This window comes from Rhea pennata, chromosome 2, assembly GCF_028389875.1.
Source record: "Rhea pennata isolate bPtePen1 chromosome 2, bPtePen1.pri, whole genome shotgun sequence".
NCBI lineage: Eukaryota > Metazoa > Chordata > Aves > Rheiformes > Rheidae > Rhea > Rhea pennata.
In genome coordinates, this window is record NC_084664.1 from 11,746,961 (window position 1) to 11,764,857 (window position 17,897).

The window sequence follows — 17,897 nt, forward strand, 5'->3', positions numbered from 1 at the left end:
TACACTAAATATCAAAGAAGTATTAGGGAATGTTTTATCATGATTTTTCTCGGTCTACAGGCAAATCAGACAATTGACAATGCAGTATCTTTAGTTGTTTCTGAAATATTGTGAAGAAAGGACTCCAAAGTGTACTGCCACTGGACTTTGTGGAAGGGGAAAGATCTGGTGAAGTGAGAATGTATTCTGTGTAGGCAAATTAGGTGGTATTATGATGCCATCCTGAGATACACAGTATTGAAAAGTTAAATGACAAAAAGTCATAGATGAGTGAAGTTACACTGTTAATCTGAACAACAGAGGAAGGCAAAGTTCAAAAGTCTTTGGTTAAGTCTTTGTTTTGTTTTTAAGCTTAATGCCCCTGCAGTCCAACATTTATGGTGTACAAGCTTTAATGTAGGAAACTGGAGTTGAGGCCATCCTGGCTTCTTTAGTAGGGGACTCTGATGAAATGAATTACATACCCAACAAGGCTGCTCTTCAGCACCCGGGGGCTGCAACAGCCCCTTACTGTATGAGCCCTCCCTGTGCTGCTGAAACAGAGATGCTCTGTTGGAGGAGGCCTCTCACACAAGGAGTTAAAGGACACTAGTTTCCCAGGCATGGAAAAATGAGAATCAGACAGCTGCCAGTTCTAGTCATTGGTAGGAATTGCTATCTCCACCTCCACACAATGAAGTTAAAAATAGCTTGATCAGATTTTTATCAAGAAAATTTATTAAACAATAGGAGTATTTCTTTCAGAGAATTGAGCCCATTGAAAAGTGACATTTAGCTTTAAAAGGAATTGGGAGTTATAGCTGAGATATGATAGTTATTTTGTCTTCAAAGTGTAGGGGAAGGTGTGGCATTTCAGATAACAAGCATAAACATTTAACAGTGGCCACTGGCAATTCTGTCTGGTTTTAGTACTGTAGACTCCTAGAGCAAAATTCTGCCTCCAAATTACATGCATTCTGCTCTCATTTACTTCAGCAAAGCTTGTGCACATTTCAAAGGTCAGAATTTGGCCGTTGGGGCTGAATTTTCAAGAATGAGTGTATTAAAGACATCTGTGTATCAACAGACCCGTATTCTTTGTCTTCTAGAGAATATTTCAGGAATAATCCTAGTACTATTGGGCACTACAAATGAAACATTTTCTATTTTTTGAATTGTATTGGGATTGCTTAGCAGAAACGTTTCTTGCAGTAATAGGTTAATGATTTCATTTATTCCTTGTAAGTCAACACTTTGATATGGAAAAGTTTTCAGGGAGTAAAAACTGGAAGTGACCACCCTTCCTTGGATAGTCTAATACAGAGAGGTCAACAGCAGTGTTTTACACAAAGGTAGAAAACAAAGCCACTTTCCATTGTGGACAGAGCTCATATTTGGAATTATGTTACTAATCAGACACTTAAAAGAAAGAAAACTTGGCATTCATATTCTATTGGAGATAGTGTGTATTAAATCGATGAAGATCTTTAAGCATGTAGGTTTTCCCCTGTTTTTTAAACATTATACACTTCTTAAAATGTTTATAATGTCTAATTGCTGCTGGATTTCAAGACATATCAATTTTGTGCTAAGTTCCTGCGGATTTTGACAGATTATCATACCAAAATATTTTGTATTTTTTGTAGGACTGGGAAACAGAAAATCATGACTGGTATTGTTTTGAATGCCATTTGCCTGGAGAGGTGTTGATATGTGACCTGTGTTTTCGTGTGTATCATTCCAAGTGTTTGTCTGATGAGTTCAGGCTTAGAGACAGCAGTAGTCACTGGCAGTGCCCAGTTTGCAGGGTGAGTACCTACGAGCTTTCATGTGCTGATTAGAGGATTGATATTCATTAATAGTTTCATTAAGGTGTCTGGATGGTCTGGCCAGGTTAATGGATAAAGAACTGGTTATTGCAACAATGATACATGCCCAGAACATCTGTACAAAATAACAGAATGATGTGCATGTAGCAGACAGCCATTTTTGAAGACTCCAGCAAGTTTTACCTATGTATTTGAATGCACACAGTGTACTACATGGGCATATGTGTGTATGTACGTATGCAGTGTGTGAATGCGGTATATTGTGGAAATCTTCAACAAGAGTAAACAAATTGCTGTGTAAGATGCTACTGTTTTTACTTAACGTCATTTTAACTTGTACGTGTAACTTTAACATGTAGTTAACTTGCTGAATCATAATGTATTTTTTTTGTATTTTGATGACTGCATTCTTAATTTTTTTTTTTTTTGAATCGTATTATACATTATAAAATGACAGTCATATTACTGATTAGGGCAATATCTAAAAATGTAGGGTGAAATCCTGCCTTTTGTTTACATCTGTGAGTGTTTCAAATAGGCCAGTGTGGACTTCACCCATAGTTTCTGTCTCCATATTGTTTTTCCATCAAAATTGCTACTCTTTTGAGTATGATAGATAGACAGCAAAGAGTATTTTTTTAAGATTACAGTTTAAGAATAATGTTTAGAAAGGCATGAAACTCTGCCAGTTGTATGGCAGCCTTGGCTTGCTGAAGGAAGAGGAAATTCCCTTGCTAAAAGCTTAGCTCTGTATGTAGTGCAGCAGACTGACCTTCAGATGATCTGTACTGCAAGGAATGTAAGGGTGCAGACACTTCTGAGTACCAAGACACAGTTTTTGAAAACACATGGATTGTTTTGTTTCAGAACAGCACTTTCTGATGACTCTTACCTCAAATCACTTGTGAAAAGCTGGCATCTTCTGCCTCAAACTGAGTGCTCACAGGGTTTAGGAGAAGGGTGGGAATATAGAGCCTCCCTAGAGGAAGCTGGAAGGAATGAGAAAGTGGTGGCAGAAGACAGTTAAGAACAAGAACATGTAGTATATCTCCCTGTATCAAATTGCTAGCCATTTAATCTAGTACTCAGTGTTCCCTTTGTTAAAAACAAAGAATGACCATGTACATACATTGTTGAATTGCTTTTAGATTTTAAATAGATCTTTTTAATAATTGTTGATTTTCATAGTGAATATTGATTGTTCTTATAGTTAAAAATGAGATAAACTGGATTCAATCTCTACTCTTGTCTGAAAAGGATTTTAGGTGACACCTGGGGAGAGGAGGGATGTGAATGTGATTTAAGCCACACATGATAAGCTAGTTGTTGTCACAGTGGAGAAACTGAATAACTGCTTGCAGTTTACACAGAGGCATAGGGCAGTCGGCTTTGAGATCAGCATGACTCTCATCCTGGGGCCTTGAAACTGTCTATGGCAATGGTGTTAAATATACTTCAATTATTGAAGAAAAAGTTACGAAACTCAGACTTGTTCCATGTGCAATGTGCACTTTTGCATATTGATCCCCTTTTTGTTATTTATTTATTATTTTAGACAAAGTCTAAAAGGAGTTCTTTGAGACTTTTGTTTACTTCCTGACCCAGAGACCTTTGGCTTACTCAGATGGTCAGCCAGTGTGACAATCTCAGAATTTTATCATGTTGAATTTGGATTGCCATGGCATCCCTTTTCCCCCTGTGCTGGCATCTCCTATTTTCCTTGTAATTAATCAGACTCACTTCAAGTCCTGATATTCTAAACTTGGACTAGGGTGGTTTGCACAGTTTCTGGAAGCAAGAGGGAGGTCTAGCTAGGCATAGGAATTGCCATCCTTGTTTCAGGTTTCAGTATTATTCTGCTACTTCTTCTCCCCTCCAGGAGCTGACAGTGCTAATTTTATTTTAAACAAGATAGAGAAGCCTGTATCAAAAAATTATGGTAGTTTAGAGAGCCCTGGCTGATGTCCAGAGGACATAACAGAGCTTAACTATCTTGCATAAGGGCAATGGGATTTACTTTGCATTATCAGCAGTAAATATGCATGTTGTAGAAAAGTAATAGCTGAGACAGAGAGATGTGAATCTTTTCATACTTTGCTCTTCTAACTGGATACAGCACTTTTCACTTAGGGGTCTCAAAGCTCTTTACAAAGGTGAAGCAAAAGTATGTTTGAAATCTAATATACTGGGTGAAATAGTTGAAGAACACTTCATTCTTATGTAAAGATTGCTTCTGTAACCTTGCCAAGGTCAGCAAGCCTTTGGATTATTTGTTTCACAATTGCTGGTTGTACTGCTTCAATCAACCTATGCAGCTTTATCTTGCACACTTGACTATGCAAAAACATTTTATAAAGGACATTGCCAAGGATTTTTCATAACTTTAAAATATTTTCCCTCCCATAATGTTTATAGCAGTCCCTTGAAAACCTTGCTGTGAACTCTTGTTTCCCTGCTGGCAGTTTGTCTCCACTGCATCTATTAGCATGAATGGCCAGCTCCTGACTTGCCTTTTTTTTCTTAAACTTTATGGTACCAATATGAATATTTTGCATCCTACATAGCTCTCAGCAGGAGACAGAGTCAAACAAAGTTCAGTTCCAACATGTTGTAGTGTTTGAAAATTGTCACTGACTGCTGACTAATCATAAGTCTAAGTGAAATAAATTGCTGTTATCGGCCAAATTCCTAGTAGACAGGTCACAGGAGAAAAACTCAGTATCAAATGGCCTAAGAAATTGAATTAGCCTTTTCCCACTGTTGCAGTGGTCTGTTCAAGACAGGGTTAGTGCACTGGATCTCTGAGGGTCGCAGGAGACTTGCACATTTGTTGCTACTCCTTGGGTAGATAGCGGGAGGAATTTAATTTTCTCCAGATGTTAATTTAGTGCCATAAAACCTACAGGAAGTACTGCAAAAATACTGATCTTTTGTTTTGGAAAAATAGATATAAACAAAGTTATATATGGATTATATGGGAGAAAGTTGGTCACATTTTGGGGGTAATCAACTACGATTATTTCTTTTGAAAAAATCGGTTTCTAAAGTAACTTTATAGAACGATAGAATTATGTATGGTATCATATAATTTGTCCCAGAGGGTTAGATTTGATCTGCAGCATAGAAAGAATCATTCAGCTAGCTTCACTTGACTTCTAGTTAAATTTTTTACAACCATCTGATCAGACGTTGATCTTCTCTGCATGCACTTTACAAGAAACTGCGACGAGTTTACCTGTCGTAAGAGATGATCGAATATTTCTGTGTTATTTATACGAAAGTAAAGTAAACTGTAGAGATATTAAATGATATGCTGATAAGTATTCTATAAATAGGCTATTTCAGAGTTCCAGTACTGTACTAAGCATTTCATAAAATGCATAAAAATATACCATCATGCAGTTCGCTTTCAGCATTAGACATAATGTGACAAGTGAGAATGACAGAGTGCAGAGGTGCAGAAAGATGAAGGTTACTGAAGTAAAGTAACTTAAATACTTAATTAGTTTTAGATACTAGCTGTCAATCACAGTTGTTTTGGTTAATATAAAATCCATACAAAGAACAGGATATGGAGACTGGTATTGGCTTATTGTTGGGATGTCATGAACAAGACAAATTCTCAGGAGTTTTTTAGGTGACAGTGGTAGGCTGGAAAGTATTCCATAAACAGGTTTTGGTGTCATCACACAAATGACAGCAATGAATTGATGGGCAAAAGGAGGACTTAACACCAGCACCACCTGGTTCATCATCACACCTCATGTCTGCTGAGGCTGTAGTGCTTTGCCACGTGCATATGGTGGCCAGATGCACCCTTGAATAAAACAGGAAGCCAGCAGAATTAGAAACTGCCTAGGGCATATTTAATGGAGTATGAAGGAATTTGCCCACACCAGTGAGAAAACTAGGAAGCCTCCACATAGAACCTCCTACCACCTTGTCCGTGCATGGGGGACTATGTGTAATTCATAGGGTGCTTCTGACTTAACAGGTGCTCCCTGCACTGCACAGATAGAAGCCAATTTATGGATACATCTGTAGCAATTTCAAAAGCACCTAAGGGGCTGAAAATTCGCCTGCCTAATTTAGCTATGTGTTCTTGAGAGAGATGTATCTGTCATTAAGCAATGGTGACTTTAATCCACCACTCAGCTGCAGCCCAGGCTGAAATGGAGCTTTTTGGTGTTTGTGTAAGCATGGCAGTTGAGAGTGGAAAAGGAAAAAAAAGTATTCGTTAATAGAACACTATAAAGGAAACCTGTTCAAATGGAGAAAATATAATTGAAATTGTTATAGTTAAACAGAATGCTGGCACTAACACCTTTCATCTTAGACCTACAGTATGCAGTTTCTCTATTTTTTCTCCTCAAATGAACAACTGGAACAACTGCAGCCTAATAATCTCATCACCCAGGGATCTGGCAGCCCTATCCTAACTTGGGGTGCAAAGGATGGTCCCTTCCATTATAACCAGTGCTGCTGCAACACTTTTCTTGGAAGCACCCCTTGCTGCTGCTTTCTTTGAATAGTTCATAAAGTTTTGTAAAGAATTCCTGCACTATGAACACATCAGAACTGCTAAATAAGTCACACCTGCACAGCGTAATATACTGTAACCCTCTTTAACAGGTAATCAGTATTAACCTGGAAAATATAATGCAAACAGCAGTCCAAATCCAACTTGCAGGGACTAACTTCCAAGAAGTAGATGTGCCACAGAGAATAAGGCATATATAAAGTATTGTCTGTACCTGCAAGCAAAGAATTAGGTTGCAGTCTTGGCCTTGCTCCTACATCCAACATGTACACCAACCCAGTGCTTTTCAGTTTACCATGATTCAAAGCAGAAGGGTTGCAGATTTCTCTTAAGAGTTGTTGTGACTTAGGAATCATCCTATATTAAGATGCTGTATCCTACAAATAGGATCCTACAAGGATAAAGATCCTAATGTCTGTGGGACCCGGATCAAAGCTTAGTAATCTCCTCCTAAGAAACTTGATACATAAACAGGGACCTTAGTAGCGTAACTTAGTAACCTTGCTACTTTTACAAATTCGCAGTCTGCTATCTTTGTTTTCCTTTCCCCAAAAGAGGGACCGAATTTTCATTTATACTTATATTATGCTTTATACTTATACTTACGCTACACATATATACTTACCACTCTGACTATAAAGGGACCTTATATTTTCTTGTGTCAGAGTAACATAATTAGATTTTATGAAAATCATGTCCTATCTAATGTTATTCCTTTTCTTGCTTTAAGTAGCTCTATTTTGACTTCTCTGAGAACACTATAAAACTTTAAAATACATAGTAGCTTAAAAAAAAAAACATTTTTTATCCTATTTTCCAAACAATGTGTAAGTGATATCTGCTAAAGGCCTAACCTTTGTTGAAAAATGAATGAATTGGTTTAATTATAGCTTGATTTCTAAAAAGGGTGAGTAGCCTTACTGTAAAAAGACATTTTGCTGGCTCATAGGCTTTGATTTCCTAAATTCATTACCTTTCAACATTTAGTAGAGGAACCTGGAGATCAAATTTTTCCTAAAATAAATCAGTTTAGGGAATTGAAGGAAAAGTGGGAAGTTGAAGATTGCCTGAAATGGCAAGTTAATTATATCATTTCCATTGCTGCTTAAATGATATTAATTGCTGACACAGATAATGATGTAAAGCTAGCTATCTATCTTTTATTAGAATATTAGGATAAGACTGTAAAGCATCTGTCTTAACACAGTCTCTTATAAACGGTGTTACTCACCAAGGCACAAAAAAAAAAAAAAAAAAAAAAAAAAAAGTTTTGTGTGAATTCTGTGATACTTCCAGCAGATGATAAATTCAGAACCATGTCAAAAAAAAAGAGGTGCAGAAGGGCCAGTCTGTGCAAGTGAATTTTATTGTGTCCTAATGAGTCTCAGTCTGTTAAACTGCTGTGTCATTAGCCAGCCTACAGCACTCCATTGCCTAAAATGACAAAATAACAACAGCAAGCTCATAATGCAGCAAGTTTAGTGCACATTTGGATTTCCGTGTAGTAGCATTGTCAACTTATGCAAAACTGAATAGGGGAAATGAAGCAGAATGCACATTCTCATGGTAAAGAAAGTAGAATGTGGATACACAGAGGGTGATTCACAAATACAGCACAGAAAGCTTTTAAAAGTAAAATTCTTACTCATTTTGGGATTTGGAAAGAAGATCTGGGGACCACTAACAACGTGAAAATAATGTTTAAAGGGGATATAAATCTTAGAAAGACCTGGTACTGGCCCTTTCCACAATCCTGAATTTTGCCCAGTAGTGGCAGTGTCCTGCCAGGGAAAAGCTGTTGCATGGATGGTAGTGTCCACGTAGATTTGTTATTGGACAGAGGCAATTGGAAGTACAGCATATACCATGTTACAGTTAAATAGAAATAGTTCAGCACAGTTTGGTAAAGATGCTGTCCATGCTCTTAAGCAGTGAAATAAACACCTTCATCTGTAGTTCTGCAAACAATTTTGGTTTACTTTAAGATGGAGATAGTAAGTGCAGTTCTGAGATGTATAGGCTACGCACCTGCCATAATACAAGGGCCAACATGTGATTGCCAGAAGGCCTTCAACCTTCAGAAGGAATAGAGGCAGAAGAGGCTCAATCAAATCATATGCTCTTTTTTTGGTATTGATACGTAATTTATACTCTGCCAAGTAAATTTATATATAAAAGTAATTGCTCTGTACATAAGATACCCGCTCCCGCTATATATGTGGCTCAACGTATCTGCTTCCTCAATGTATATGACTCCTTCAGAGTCATTTTAGTAAAAATAAAATGCTTGTAGCAAGGAAATATGTCTTAAGTCTGATACGTCTCTTAGCTACCTGTTAGGAAGTGGTGAATTGGATTCTGCTTCTTCTTGCACATCTTAATAATGTTTGCTAAGGAACAACCAGCTGCATAGTTACGGGGATCTTTGTGAAAACTGTCATAATTTGAAGAGGCGAGTGTAGTTCAGAGCCAGCTCAGCACACCGAGTTTGCGTGGAGGTGAGGCATGAGAAGAGGAGAGCTCAGCCTGACACTCAGCCCCTGGAGCATTCAGAGCCCACACTGTTGCTTCCACTGCACATTTAATTTGGAGAACTACAGACACAATAGCAAAGAGCAGATACCATGTTGCAGTTAGCTTTTTTAAGGCAAAGCGCTGAACTGTGAACAGCAACTGTGGTCTAGACTCAGCGATGCTGGTTTGCAGCCCAGAGCTGGGTGTTCGCCGTAAGCCACGATCTCTGTAGCAGCACGATTGCTCTATGGAGTGTTTCCTTCTAGCTTGCACTGACCACTGACCACTGACCTTGAAGGGTAGTGATAAGACTCTGTATTAGTCCAATATGAGGATAAAAAAGTCTGGATCAGGAACTGCTGGAAAGAAACAGTCTGTATTCCCGGATCTGGCTTAGGTTTTGTGAAGGGAGAACCACAAAAACCAACAGCCACTGTATTTCCTAAGCAGTGAAATGTACTCTGAGTTTTTACTAGCTAGAGCAGTCCTGTAATTTGAGTTCATCCTAGATGGTGTCTGTTTGTCTAGTAAGCACATAAATCATGTGAGCACATAGCAAAGAGTATTTTTTAATCATTTCTTATTTCGTAGAAGATACTAAAGCATTGCTAATAAATAGATCATTAAATACATTTTAAACTGTTCCTTAAAATAGCTTTCTTCATTACTTTATTCTAATAAGATATGTTTTTTACATGGGAGTCTTTGAAAAAGTTTTATTGATTATGTGCAAATTAAAATCAAGCCTAATCATCTGATTGATGTGATGCAAAGTTCCTTTTTCAAAAAATGTTGTGACACAAGATAAAATTTTTGGTGAATGAATTTTGAAGTCAATAATATGAAAATCTTTTTCTTTAACAGAGTATCAAGAAGAAAAACACAAGTAAACAAGAGATGAGCACATACCTGCGATTCATAGTCTCTCGTATGAAGGAGCGGGTGAGTCAGAAACAGGAAAGTTTGTCAAGGTATTGGGTTGCGCAGTGGCAGGTGCATTGTGGTTGGCCATGTGTCCTTGTGCAGGGAAGGGGTACGAGAGAGTGTTGTTTTATTTTCCCTATGATAAGCGATTTGTTTATTTCAGCACCCACTTATTATGTCTCATTGTTCAGATCAGTCATCGTTCGGGCAGGAGTAGTTTATCCCATGGGCCTGTGGATCCTCTGAAATGGGCGGTTTTCAGGTTTGAGACATGTTGAGTCAGTCTCTCTGTGGGTGTCAGCCTGGCATGTCGTTGCAGGTGTCAGAGCCAGAATTTGGCCTTGTGTCTTCCCCACCTGGAATACTCCAAACTATTACAATTTCTTAATATTCCATTTGTGTTTTAAGCAGATTCTAAAAGCAATAACTTGCGCTGTCTCATGGTCCTTTCAGGCTATAGACCTAAACAAGAAAGGGAAGGACAACAAACACCCAATGTATAGGAGGCTGGTGCACTCAGCTGTTGATGTTCCTACTATACAGGAGGTAGAGTGACTTGCTTTCTAACTTTTACACTGTTTATGGTGTCTTTTAACAGTAAAGGTAAACCTTAAGGGCTAAATCACTATTCAGTTTAATTTTCTTTATGCTCAGCATCGTTTCCAGCATTCAATATGGAGTTAAAATTTCAAACTTTTCTCTATAAATAGGTGACCAAATAAAAACATTCTGAGTATTGCCTAGTATTCAGACATGGAGTACCCTCAATTCCTTTTTCACTAAAGCTTTTACTAAGGCCTCTGGGTAGTTGAAATTTTTAGGGAAAGTACCCTTTATTTAAGTCACTGAATATGGACTTGAGCGCCTGTGTTAGCATATCTAGCCAAATGTGTTTGACCAGATTTCAGTTTTAGTCATTAAGGCATTATATAGACATCAACTTTATAAACATCTGAATGATTCATAAAGAGCCAATCATTTTGTTGATGGCAAAAAAACAAGACTGACTTAAAACATCTGTTTTGTGTTAATTGTTCCAAAAATAAAGTACTAGTAAATATGTTGTCCTTTCTTTCTGAAGTGAAGTTCTGACCAGGACTCATATGAATCAACTACACATGACAGAAATGAATAGCATATTCATCTTTTTCATGACGGCATCTGGATTGCTGTGACATGTTATAGTATATATTGCCCTTTACAACCATAGCTGTTAAGAACCTTTTTTATGTTACTGAAACACATGGATAAACAATAGCTACATTAATAGTTTTGGAGACCACCACTGTTTGTTCTGTCCTGAGGAAGTGGCAACACTGGTAGTACCTCAACATCTGTCAAGCCTTATTCTCACTGTGTCACCTTCACCTGCTCCCACACAAGGTCTTTTTGGCCTTGATAGCATGCTAGAAACTGATGATATTTTGTCTGCCGTACAATTCTCATAGGTGCTCTTAGCAGAGCACAACTGAAAATACTGTATTCCTTATCAGAGAAAAGACTGTAGCAAGAAAATGCACTGCATGGATCCCTGTAAGCTTTTTTTATGAGTTTGGAAGACTAAGGCAATCTGCCTTCATCAGAAAAGAGGGACTGTCAGGTGAAGGTGCTAGGAGTAGTGATTGGAAACTAGCGTGTATTTTGAAGGTACAAAATCTGCACCTCACAAAATACGTCTTTAATTGTTCTGGGCAACATCATATTCCATCTATACAGTGGAAGTGAATGCAGCTACTCTAGATTTACCCTGTTTGAACTGAGAGAATTTTTCAACCTAATCAAACACTAAATCACCTATTTTACCTCTGGGCATTATGTAAGTGGATCAGCACAGCCAGTTAAGGTACTGACAGGCAATGTCAAACAGTTGTAGGTATTTCTTCGGTACACAGGAAAGGCAGTGATGATCTGACTTGCATAATGCAGATTTCTATGACAGTTTCTCTACATAATACAGGTACATCAGCAACATTTTCACAATCCTATGTTTTCTTTTGTGTAGAAAGTCAATGAAGGGAAGTACAGGAGTTACGAGGAGTTCAAAGCAGATGCTCAGCTACTTCTACACAACACCGTGATTTTCTATGGAGGTAGAGTACTACATTTACTACTTGCACTCTTTGATTTATCTTTGCCTATAGGAAATCACAAGTTCAGAATTAAATTTGGTGTTTGGTAATCTTAAAGGTGGATAAGGTTGGTAGGGAGCCCTAACAAATCAAACAGTTTGCTGCAAGAAGGCTTAGCGTGCTACAGGACGTGTAATTGCGCACCGCCTATACAACTATCTCTATCCTCTCTGGCTAAACTTTCAGTAGGAATTTGCACCCTTAGCATCCTATTTCTTCTGCAGCCTAATTCATAAGTCAGCCTAGAAAGCAGATTTCTGCCAGTATGCATATGTTGTTCTAGAGTAGAAAGAGGTCTACTCTCTGATTTTTTGTGTCAGCAGAAGTATAGACACAAATCTTCTTTTCCCTTGTGGGCAATTACTTCCCATATAGTGAAAACAAATATAGCTACAACCAGAATAAGGGTGTCCTGCTGATACAGTGTGGAGGTATAGCCATCAGAGAAAATTAATGCTGGCTACCTACATTATAAATTGGCCAGATGCTGCACTTTGAAGAGACCTACTGTTACAGAAGGAAATGCTTAGAAAAAATCAAGCTAGAGTTGCTTCAGAACAGGTTACTGGAAGGCAGGAAGCTGCAGGCAGTCAAGCAAGGGAATACCTGTTCTCTGTTTGGATTGCTGAGGCAACACTTGTTGGTTCATAAGGTTTTAGAGCTGAGACAAACAGGACTTGAACATTGAGTGCATTAAAAGGGATTCTTCTTAAGTAGTGAAAGTACTTCATGACTATTTGGTACTGTGGAACAATCTGATTGGAAGTGAAAAACACCACCAAAACATGTAGCCTGCAGAAGCTAGAAGCACGTTCAGTAACAAGGTTCTTTTCGGGCGTCGTTTCATGAAGGACGTGGTTCTCCCGCTGCAGATACAGCTTGTGCCTGGAGCAATGGGAGGAGGGGGCATCGGTTCTGTTCACAATCTCAGGAAATGCACAATCCAACTGGTAGGGAGAGAGCTGAGTGTGCTAACAGAGAAATACACAGGGGCAGAGGGAACTGTGAAGCAGTGCTCTAAGCAAAAATTTTTATGTGATTGTACCTGTTTTGCTATAAAGTTTGCTATAGCAGACATACATGTTTTAGGATGATTGCAGTGTATTATTAAGACATTAGTAGAGAAAGAAATAGTGGATTCATATTAAGAGCAACCCTGTGTCCCAGCTGCTGTTGCACAGATGTATACTTACTGCATTGTTTGGTTTAAATGCTCCCAACAGGGTTTTTGCATACAAACATGAAAGAGCAAACAAATATAACATTGGTGGTCACAAATTTTTAAATGGAAGAGTTATCCAAGAAGCTGAGTAATGTTTTGTACTTTCAAGCAAGACAATTATAGCATGAAAGTCATAGCAATGACAGCTGCAAATTTTTGTGAGCACTGTGATCATACTGTGGTTGTTTATAGTATTTATTTTTAATTTATAGCGGACAGTGAACAAGCTGATATAGCAAGGATGCTTTACAAAGACACATGCCATGAAGTAAGTAGTACCCAGTGACCAAAGTATAGACAAGCCATTTGATTATCATATCAGAACCTAAAAAAGTGATTCTTCATATTACAAAAATAAGGGTATGAATTCTGTTGCAAACTTTTTCTTGTAACTTCCTAACAGCTGATTCAAAACCCCTCTGTTTTTTGCAACTATCATTTGGAAAATAAACAGATTCAAATTTTAATTTTGAAATAATCTAGTAATGCATAATTGGGCTAGAAATAATTGTACTTACTAATATAAGTATAAATTGAACCTGAAGTGAGATTTTTACCAACTTCTGTTATTGGCATTGAAAAATGAAGAGATAGAAAAATGAAGTTACAGGCAGCTGTTTCACTTCCTCTTTTTGTACAATTAAACTACTACTTTCAGAATGTGCTTTAAATATTTAATGAATTTAAATAATTGTTCATTGTATTTTAGCTTTACTAAATCCCTCCCCCCAGTTTTCTAAACCATGAATAATGTTTCTGCAGCTTGTCTGTCATCCACTCTCAGCACACCTGTTTCGTACCTCTAGTTTTGCATGGACAGAAGTAACTCCACAAAAAGCAAGCAGGGCTGAAAATTGTTACTACTTAAGAGAGAGTGATGCTATTGAGGTCCCACACATAGGATTTTTTGGACTTATTTACCTGTTTTTTGTTTTGCAGCTGGATGAACTGCAGCTCTGCAAGAACTGTTTCTATTTGTCAAATGCACGACCTGACAATTGGTTCTGCTATCCATGTGTATGTTGCTGACACAGATTTTTGTTTGTTTGCTTTTCTATATAAATACCTACAGTTTTGGTTTTATTCATGCATTGAATATTCCACTTCAGTAGGCTTGTTTCAAATGTATGGTTAAGACTCACTAAGCCTAGATATTTTCCACATGTGAAATGTTGATTGATGTTCAAAGCAATAACAATAAGGGTAATAAAACTTGGTTATCAGGCAGTTACAATAGTCTCACAAGAAAATAAGGAACTTACAGAAATAGAACTTTACTCTTGAATAAAGCTATAAAGACAGGCTTAATTTTGGGGATGCTTAGGATCTGTTTTTTCAAAAGACGTTACATTCTTTTCAGACTTTTGTCTTTTTTTGACTTTGATCCAAGCAATACATCTAACAAGGAAATATGTATTGTAAGAAGATAAAAATGAAAACAAGCACTTATATATATACAGCAACCATATTCTTAAGATATTAGTATGCTATTATCATCAAATATTTGTGGGAGAAATTAATATAATGCTTCATATATAATAATAAATGCAACATTTTTTCCAGATACCTAATCATGAGTTGGTTTGGGCCAAAATGAAAGGCTTTGGGTTTTGGCCAGCCAAAGTCATGCAGAAAGAGGACAATCAAGTTGATGTTCGCTTTTTTGGCCATCACCACCAAAGGTAATTTATTAATTCCATGTGCTGCTTTTTACAAACAGTACTTAAACAAGTTTATCTCATCTGTGATGTTGTAAATCCTGGCTGAACTAGTTGCCAGCTTTAGAAAGACTGAGCACTTAGCCGTAATTGTTTCAGAAAATTTGAAGCTCAGTCTAACACATCTAAAGTTGCCAAGTGGCTCAGTGACTCCATTTCCACAGTTGCCCTAGGGATGTTACCTAATGCAGTTTTAATTAAAGAAAGCAAATGAACTGCTGTCCATAGGACTGTTTCTTCAAACCTGCTAATCTAGACTGAGGCAAAAATTGGACAGAAATGTACTTCTACTACCAGATGTATTGGCTTTGTATAATGTTCTCATCTGAGCAGGCACACTGCAGTTTTGTATTTTAGTAACATAATATACATCACAAAATGTTTCTGCGTTATTGCTAGAATGTTGACAGAACTCTTGCTGTGACCCGGTTTGCAGTTTCAAAGAGTAACTCTTTACATGAGAAACTGCGCCCTTAGAGATCAGGTTTTACTTCCATCTCCAGCAGTTGTTTTCTTGCTCGGTTTAGCTTACTGAGCAGATTATAGTAGAGTTACTATAATGTAGGTACATCAGTTCTTTTGCCATTTGATTTATATGCCTGCATATGAGGAAATAAGACATTTGCAGAGCAATTCATGGCTGTGGTATTTTCTGGTGCCTCCCAAAAAGACTTTGAGAATCCAGTGCCAGTATTTTATGAAGCTGTTTATTTAAATGGCTTTTAACATAACTTCTATATTATATAATGTTTTTTCATTTGTTATATGATCTGCCAAAGAGATTTTCTAATAAGCATAGAGTATGTAAAGGACCTTTATTTGTGTTGCAATGATAGAATGATTTATCTTGGAATAGTAATCTGTTTGCAAATGTAGCTTATCTCATTAGTAGTTTTGACATTAAGTTCTCACAGCATCAAACTATTCAATGAAACAACACAATACTTGTGGGATGAGATGCCTGCAACTTGTGCTGGTAGAAAAGGCAAAATATGTTTTACTAGAGTGTCATTGCTTTGTTACTGTGCTGGACTTTAAAAATGAAAGGCCAGATTCCCAGTTAGTATAGATTAGCATCATTTCTTTGACTTCACTGAAATGCTAGTTGTATTACAAGAACTGAGAATCTAGCTGCAGATGTTTAATTTATTACATTATTTACTCTGTCATGTAAATGTGCCTGACAATAACTCTTTTTCTTTAATATTCTTTCAAAATGTCAAGAGCTGCCCATCTAACTCAGTGAGGACTCTCTGAAAATATTTAAGAGGACAAAGTACCTTCGGAACCGAGTCCCTGGCGGGAATTCAGTCCAAAAGAGTATGAGTTCAGGCCTGATAGACAGTGGCCCCAACCACAGATTATCAACATTCAAAGTGATAACTTGGTTATATTCTTTGACAGTTATAGCAAAGAAGTCAAGGGCTAAATTGTATTACCAAATGAACCTTCAATAAGGATGTTTCCATGTCTGACTCTGGGCATTTAAGGAGAGAGCAAGCAGAAGACTGTACTGCTATTGGCTCTGTGTTTTTTTGTGGCTCATTAAAGACAAAAGAGAGATTTTCAGCCATAGTGCCAACACCTGACAACTCTTTTTAGGAACTCAAATGTCTAACTATAGGTGACCTGTGTTTTCATATATGTTGAACATACAAAACTTCTAAGTAAACAGGAATTGTCAGTGACTGGGCTTTGCTTAAACTCTGTCCACTTTTGAAGTCAGTGTCTCAAGTTCCCCCATGTGTGTTTCATGTTTCTGAACCTGTCTGTACCATGTGTTCAAAAGGGCCTGGATCCCTTCAGAAAACATTCAAGATATCACAGTTAACATCCATCGGCTGCATGTGAAGCGCAGTATGGGTTGGAAGAAGGCTTGTGATGAGCTGGAACTGCATCAGCGTTTCCTTCGCGAGGGAAGATTTTGGAAATCAAAGAATGAAGATAAAGGGGAAGAAGAGGCAGAGTCTAGTATTTCCTCCACCAGCAATGAGCAGGTTAGAGCCGCCACAACGTGTGCAACTAGTCCAATTTATTAAAGAGTACAACAAATCACGGAGTCACAGAGTGGTTGAGGTTAGAAGGCATCTCTGGAGACTGTCTAGCCCAACCCTCCTGCTGAGTTAGGGTCAGCAAGAGCTAATTGCCCAGGACCATGAGTGTCATCAGCAACCTGGACAGATGACGTACATTGAGTTAAGAGATGATATATATTGGGCTACTTTACTTGTAAATTAGTGTTGTGCCCTGCCTGCAGTTTTATGGTGACAACAGGAGGACTCATAGGCTTGTTTTTCCTGTGTTTTGTAGCTTAGGAATATGAAGAGTATATAAAGCTTTTCCTAATTTTCTTGGATGACCTCTAGGTGGTTTCAAGAAGTTTGTCACTAAGATTTCTAAAGTTAAATAGGCATGTTCATATTAAATGTCATGGATATCAGATGGACTGCAACACTGCCACCTTGGACACCCATCAAGGGACAGTCCTGTAGCTCTTCAGCCTTTTTGCAGTCGGAATATGCTCACTTTGTATCCTGCGTTACAGATCCCTGAGTAACACCAACCATGCATGACATTTGCAACAAGTCCAACTAAAAGCTAAATGCAAACATTGCACTTTAGAAGCATGTGACAGCAATGGACTAAAGTAACTCAAATATAATTCTGCAAAACAAGAAAATTTATATTGCTTTAAATAAGATTAAAAGTACACAGGCACAAGATAAAACAATTCGCATTTCCAATGTGCATCTTCCCTTACCAAAGCTGAATCTTGTTAGTCTTTCATTATCCAAGTAAGTGTTATATATTCACTATCACTGACTTGGCAGGAAGATTGTAATAGCTTGCAGGATACTTCTCTGTACTTTTGGCAGCCTTTTCCCTGGCAATGTCTTCTTGCTTCACGACCATCCCCTTTCTATGTCTATATTTTAATAGATTAGTATGTTTTAATTCTCTTCCTTTGCCCTTTGGTCAAACAATTCTGTCCTCCAGTTTGTGGCTAAAAACTTACTGCTTACAGATCTCGATGTTGTTTTA

At 37.7% G+C, this 17,897-nt stretch overlaps 1 protein-coding gene across 4 annotated transcripts in view; it reads left to right on the plus strand.

Moving 5' to 3' along the window:
* The window catches only part of ZMYND11 (zinc finger MYND-type containing 11), a 106,960-nt gene that overhangs the window by 77,498 nt on the left and 11,565 nt on the right, over positions 1 to 17,897 (plus strand). For 3 of the 4 annotated variants that reach the window (XM_062568850.1, XM_062568851.1, XM_062568852.1), the window contains 8 exons: positions 1,626 to 1,787; positions 9,727 to 9,804; positions 10,240 to 10,332; positions 11,789 to 11,876; positions 13,350 to 13,405; positions 14,077 to 14,154; positions 14,701 to 14,819; positions 16,645 to 16,852. In XM_062568850.1, the coding sequence (XP_062424834.1) occupies positions 1,626 to 1,787; positions 9,727 to 9,804; positions 10,240 to 10,332; positions 11,789 to 11,876; positions 13,350 to 13,405; positions 14,077 to 14,154; positions 14,701 to 14,819; positions 16,645 to 16,852 (882 nt within the window). The remainder of the gene's footprint in view (positions 1 to 1,625; positions 1,788 to 9,726; positions 9,805 to 10,239; positions 10,333 to 11,788; positions 11,877 to 13,349; positions 13,406 to 14,076; positions 14,155 to 14,700; positions 14,820 to 16,644; positions 16,853 to 17,897) is intronic. The other variant, XM_062568853.1, reaches the window with a different exon arrangement.